Source organism: Acomys minous (genome assembly GCF_964271855.1).
Source record: "Acomys minous genome assembly, chromosome: 2".
Lineage (NCBI taxonomy): Eukaryota > Metazoa > Chordata > Mammalia > Rodentia > Muridae > Acomys > Acomys minous.
In genome coordinates, this window is record NC_140484.1 from 43,001,868 (window position 1) to 43,007,930 (window position 6,063).

Here is a 6,063-nt window from a genome sequence, read left to right on the forward strand (position 1 = left end):
ATCCCGAATAGAGCTAAGAAGGGGTGTGGCATAACAGCCAGAACATGGAAACAGCCTAAGTGTCCCTCAGTAGAAGAATGGACTAAGAAACTGCGGTACATTTACACTATGGAGTACTACTCAGCTATTAAAAACAAGGAATTCCCGAAATTTGTGGACAAATGGATTGACCTAGAAATTATCATAATGAGTGAGTTCACCCAGAAGCAAAAAGAGACAAACGGTATATACTCACTTATATCAAAACACTAGTCCAAGGGATACGTCCCATGAAAAACTTTACTTACCAAGAAAGTGGGTCAGAGGAGAGGACATCCTATTGAGACTTTAGCCAAGAGTAGCATGGAAGAATGGGGAAATAGTAGGACCCACAGGGTCCTGGAAACCTACAAAAACTTTATGACAGGCAGATCTGGGCCCTGGGGTCCTCCTCAAACTAAGGCACCAGCCAAGGAGAAATAGGCAGTAAACTTCGAACCCCTACCAAGACCTAGCCGACGAACATGATATTCTCCACCATTGAGTGGAGAGTGAGATCTGACTCTTACACGAACTCTGGTGCCCCTTTTCTGACCACGTCCCCTGGATGGGGAGGCCTGGCGGCACTCAGAGGAAGGATAGCAAGTTACCAAGAAGAGACTCGATAATCTTAGAGCATATATAGGGGGAGGAGGTCTCCCTCAATCACAGACATGGGGGAGGGGAGAAGGAGGGAAGTGGGAGGGAGGGAAGAGTGGGAGGAAACAGGGGAAGGGCTAACAATCAAGATGTAATATGAACAAATTAATTTAAAAAATCGTAAAAAAAAAAAAAAAAAAAAAGAAGGGGTGTGGAAGTACCCAGGTTTCACTGTGCAGATCCTTACATCAGCAGCCACCCTAACTCTGCTCAGCTCAGGGTCCAAGCTGAGGGGCACTGGCTTGTTTTGCAGGGAACTAGGAAAGCCAATAGTGGTGGTTCTGATTGAAGAGTGAAGTCACATATGGTGACAGGCCACAGAGACCACAGTACATAAAGCACTTTATTTGTTCCCACCTGTATGATTCTTCTCTTCCCATAGTCTTAAGGTCACAAGACTAGCAAAGGTGCCACCAAGGCTCAGGACAGGATTCAAGGCTACTGGCACCTCTATCCACAAGGGCATCCCCTGGAGCTCACAGCACACAGGGCCCTTGTGGTTACTTTCCACCAGCAGCTGATGGGCCAGCCAGCTCTGTGGAGGAGTCCTCTCTTACTCACAGAGCTGCTGCTGCTGCTACTCTGGGCTGGGCTCGTCCTAGCTAGCTCCACTGACCCAAGCTTACTGGTCCCCCTGTCTGCAGCCATAGCTCACATGGAAGTTTCCGTTTCTCCTTGTGCAAAACAGCCTTTGGTTCTGCATCTGCCTTTAGGAACACTGTACTCCATTGGCCCAGCTCCAGCCTCTGCATCGAGGCGCTAGGAGGTTTTTATCTGTGGTCTGGCAAAGATGTCAGTATGGAGGAATGTCCATTCCTTTCCCATTCCAGCTGCAGAGGCCTGTGGAAGGACTCAGAAGCACAAGTCCAAGCTCTGCTTTCCCATTGGTGTACAGGAGACCTATGGCCATCACTTTTCCACAAGTGTTACTAGGACGATTTGGTTTTGTCCAATTAGAAGGAATTTCTTTCTACTAAATTCAGCTGTATCCTTTATCGTCTTTATCTCCTCCTGCCAAGAAAGCATCCGGCCAATATCTTTCAACTACCAGCTGTAACCAGACAACAGCTTGTGTCCCTCAGAACTGGACAATGACCTACGCTTTTATTAAGGCCAGACAGGAAGGACTCTGTTGCTCTACAGCACACTTCAGAAACGCCTTTACCCTCGGCTGCAGATACATACATCATTTTAAGAGCCCATGGCTTCTGGGAACATAGTCCACACAGGATCCCCATGTCCCATTGTGAAGTGGAGCTTTTATTGCTGAGTCACATGACCAACACATGATCTAATTCGGCCACTCCAGAAACCGGGGAAGTTCCCACTCTGCCTGACTTCAAACAGGTGAGCACAGATCCTTCCCCGATTCCCGAATGTTCTGAGTCACATCCTCTTCTTTTAGCTTGAGAATAGGATTACACCATAACCCTCTAAAGATGGGTGAGGGGGTGTTTTTAAGCCCATCCTTGAGGCTCTGATAGCTCCATGGGATTTGGAACTCTACCTTGAACAAGAAAATTGTCACCAAAATGATGGCTCGTGCCAGCTGGGAGAAGAGAGCAAGAAGTGGAGCAAGAGCTAGAAAGGCCGAAGGGTCTGGCTGCCTGGGCTAATTGTGACTTAAAGTAAATGAGTAGCCTGAAGCATCCCTCCCCTGTTTTAAATGTCTAACTGTGTCAATTAGGCCTATTAGCAATACATCATTTCGGCTCCACTTAGCACATCATTTGCCTTACAAGGGCGCAGCATATGCTCAGCTCTTGGTATGCTCCTGACAGTACTTCACACCAATCTAAATATTTCAAAATGCACAGTCTGCCCTTGACCAAAACAAACAAACAAACAAACAAAAAAGTATGCATCTAAAGTCAAATGAAGGCATAATCAATTACCTTAGTGTTAACCAAACTACAAACTGTCACGTAGTCCTCCAGTTGACAAACCAAACTTGATGGCAGCCTGTGGGGCTCAGCTGGAGTTCCTAGACCTACCCCAACTGTGCTTGAGCAGCCCCGTACCTCGCTGCTCCCCCGAGAATGTGTGTTGTGTGTGTGTGTGTGTGTGTGCATGTGTATGTGTGTGTGTGCATGTGTATGTGTGTGTGTTTATGTGTGTGTGCACACACGCACAAGTATACACACACACACACACACACACACACACACACACACACACACACACACACACACGGCACACAGAACCTCTCCCTTCCCATTCATCCCTGTGGACCCCAGGACAGCTGCTCCTTCACAGGCTCGGCAATCAGCTTCCCTCTGGACTTCCTCCCAGATCAGGTCTTTCCTCCTCGCTGGCTAACACCCTAGCAGTAAGCTATGACTCCTGTGGGCAGGGACTTTCTTCTGGCATTAGAGGAGAGGGGAGTGTGGGATCTGGATGGTCAGCCCTTTGAACTTGCAGGTCTGAGGAAAACCAAGAGAGGCCCTTTAAACCCAGGAGTAGCAGGTTACATAGTAGAGGGCTCCCTTGCCCAGGTGTGAAGGCACAACAGACTAAAAGGCCTCCCCTGATGGATCAATCCTTCAGCTCTTCTTGAAGTGTGAGTGCTAAATGTAATTACACACACACACACACACCGTGAAAGAGAGGATTCTGCCTGGAAAGATGTGGCAAACAAGCTGAAATACTTGTAGCTTTTTGGGGCCGGGAGGGAGATAATGAAAGAAAAAAGCCAGTATTCAACAATGGACGTACTGAATGATGTTCTAAAGCCAGAAGAAAGTGATCCTTGCCTTGGGGAATGAATCAGGCCTTAAAGGCTTCTCTTCTGTTTTTGAGCCACTCCTGCAGAGACCTTCTAAAAGCCTGATAAGACACCCATAGAAGTAACCAAGCCAGCGAAGGTAAACTAACCTAGATTAAGGGAGGGTTAAGCCTGCTCTCTTGACCTGGGCTCAGGAGGTCACCAGCAGAAGGCATTAGCATCAGAAGAGAGAAATCGGTAGGGACTTAACGTCCAAGGCTCGCTTGTTAGCGTTTCCCCCTCCTCTCAAGTCTGTCAGTTTCTAGGCTTTCCTTTGTCAGTGAGGACCGAGCCTTCCCACATGACCTTACCTGGCAGGTAAAAACTCGGCTGTAGTCAGAACCTAAGAGGGGAACCTAAAACTGAGAGCCAGGCAGTTCCTCACCACCCGCCATCCAAGTTTGGGGTTCTGCAGCATCGGCGCACTGGAAGCCCAAGGGCAAGTGGGGGGGGGGGGAGGCGGGAGGGGGGCAAGGGGAAGGGGAACAGACAAGAGCCCAAGAGTTGAGCTCCTGCCCTACTCTGAGATGTTGGAAGTCTGCTATCGAATGCCACCCAGCCGCCCAGATGCAAAAGACCCGGTCCTAAGGCCAGAGGCCGCAGCGTCTGTGAACCCTGAAGGGATCAGGAGGAAACACAGGGAGTTGCCGAGAGCTCCGCGGGGCAGGAAGGAACTGAGACACGAATGTCTCAGCGCGCGGGATAAACGCGGCCACTCACCCAACAACAGCAGCTTGAGTTCCCGGCGCGCGTCTTTCTTGTCGCGTCGAAGCTGCCTTTCGATCTCCGCGCTGATGCGCTGCGACTCTTTCTCCTCCGCAGATAGACAGCAGCAGCCGGCCATGGCTTGCCACTCCGACCGGGCGACAGGGACCTGCCGTCTACCTCCTGGCTGTACGGATTACCCGCTCAAGACACAGGGTTTGGAGAAGAAACACCTGAACCAACTATGGTTTGTAGTAAGAGGCGCCGACCTCCTGGGCTTAATTTTTCTCAAAGGCAGTTCTGAGGTCTTGCGAGTCCGAAGCACTTGTGTGTTCGTGGGTCAGGCACCGAACCCACACTTGTGCGGGAGAGAAAAGCGAGTTCGATGGTGCGAGTGGCTCTGTCTTCAGAAGATGCGTACCCCCGGGGACACTGGAGCTGAGCACCTAGGTAAGGCAACGAAGACAGCGAATCAAAAGTTGGGGCGTCGGTGCCGCTGGGAGTGGTCTCTCCGGGCCTGGAGGTGTCCTGTCGCAGGCTAGGAGGAGTTATGGCGTGGCTTGCAGACAAAAGACCAGCTAGTCCCTGACTGCAAAGTTCCGAAAACCCCAGCTGTTATCTTAGACTGGCCGAACGGAAAGTTCCTCCTGCACTGACAGCGCTAAGTGGCAGGAGGAGGCGGGGCTTCTCGAACCTGCAGCTCTGGTGTCTGTGGGTGTTGCCCCTAGACCTACTCCAAGTTGATGGTGCCTGGGGACAAAGGAGAGCGGCGAGGAGCGAGAGGCTGAGGCGCTAAGGAGCCTCACACCTGCCTTCTTGGCGGCGGCGCCCTAATGCAAGCAGGGCCACTTGCCAAGCTTGTTGTAATCAGCAGGAGCTGGCTGCCAGCCCCTTCCCGCTGCCAGATCCGGGTTCCGACAGGTGAGGGAGTTTCGCCAACTCCCAACCTTAGTGCCAGGGGTGGAGGCAGTGCACTAGGGGACCCGAGCCAGACGTCTGCAGCTCGGCTCACACCGGGTGCCAGCAGCTAGGCTCAAGGACTATCTTCTCACCTCAGGTTGAGCTTTGCCCACCAGCTTCTCCACCGCTCACACTTGGGTTCCTAGACCGCTCCCTCTGCCTCCCGGATGCCCCAGGCCAATCTGAGTTTGGAGCAAGTCCTGGTTCAGCTCGAAGCTTGACAGCCTAGTGCAGATGGGACTGCTGGCTCAGCCGCCTCTGGGGTCCGGTAAAAGAGCAGAGGGCTAGTTAACGCCTCCCAGCCAGTCCTACCTCCAGGTACCGGATGAGGGGGCCAGGGGCTGGAAGGGTCAGTGAGGGTGGAAAATGGCTAGCTGATTTGCCTTTGGTGGTAGAAAAGCCTCCTGCTTTGCAGAAAGAATTGGCGCCTTCCTGCCACACCTGGCCAGTTCCCTGCCCAGCCCTTGCAGCCAGACTGCCACCTCAGGACAGGCCCTGGAACACGGCGAGTAAATATGGGAAATCTGAAACACCCTCAACAACTCAAATGGAAAGACACAAAGCAAGCTACCCTCGCTGATTTTGTCTGTGCAGATTTTAAGGTGCAAAAACGAGAGCCAGAACAAGGGATCCTTTGGACCACATTAAAGACTCTTCTCTTCCTTCTATTCAAGTTGGCACATGACGTATGCACACTTACAGAATCCGACGCTAATGTTCCTCTGTAAAGAGCCATTGAAGCAGAAGTGGGGTTCTGTGGTCATTATATAAGAACTTGGCAGCTAATGCTATCTGGCTGCGAAGTCTTGTTTACTTAACAGTTTAAGAAGTGCGGGCCAATCAGGCTTTAATATGTCCTAGTATTTTATTTTCTTGCAAGATAAATTGACTGCAACAGTGACCCCTGCAGGAAAAAATCGGGATTTTTTCCTCGGCTATCTGTGGTCTACTTTTCC

The 6,063-nt window shown here is 51.0% G+C and overlaps 1 protein-coding gene across 1 annotated transcript in view; it reads right to left on the bottom strand.

The window, feature by feature from the left end:
* Positions 1-5,836, bottom strand: part of GNA14 (G protein subunit alpha 14) — a 175,943-nt gene extending 170,107 nt beyond the window's left edge. Inside the window, exon 1 of the mRNA XM_084800536.1 lies at positions 4,163-5,836. Within this exon, the coding sequence (XP_084656662.1) occupies positions 4,163-4,286 (124 nt within the window). The 5' untranslated portion in view covers positions 4,287-5,836. The remainder of the gene's footprint in view (positions 1-4,162) is intronic.
* Between the last annotated feature and the right edge of the window lie 227 nt (positions 5,837-6,063).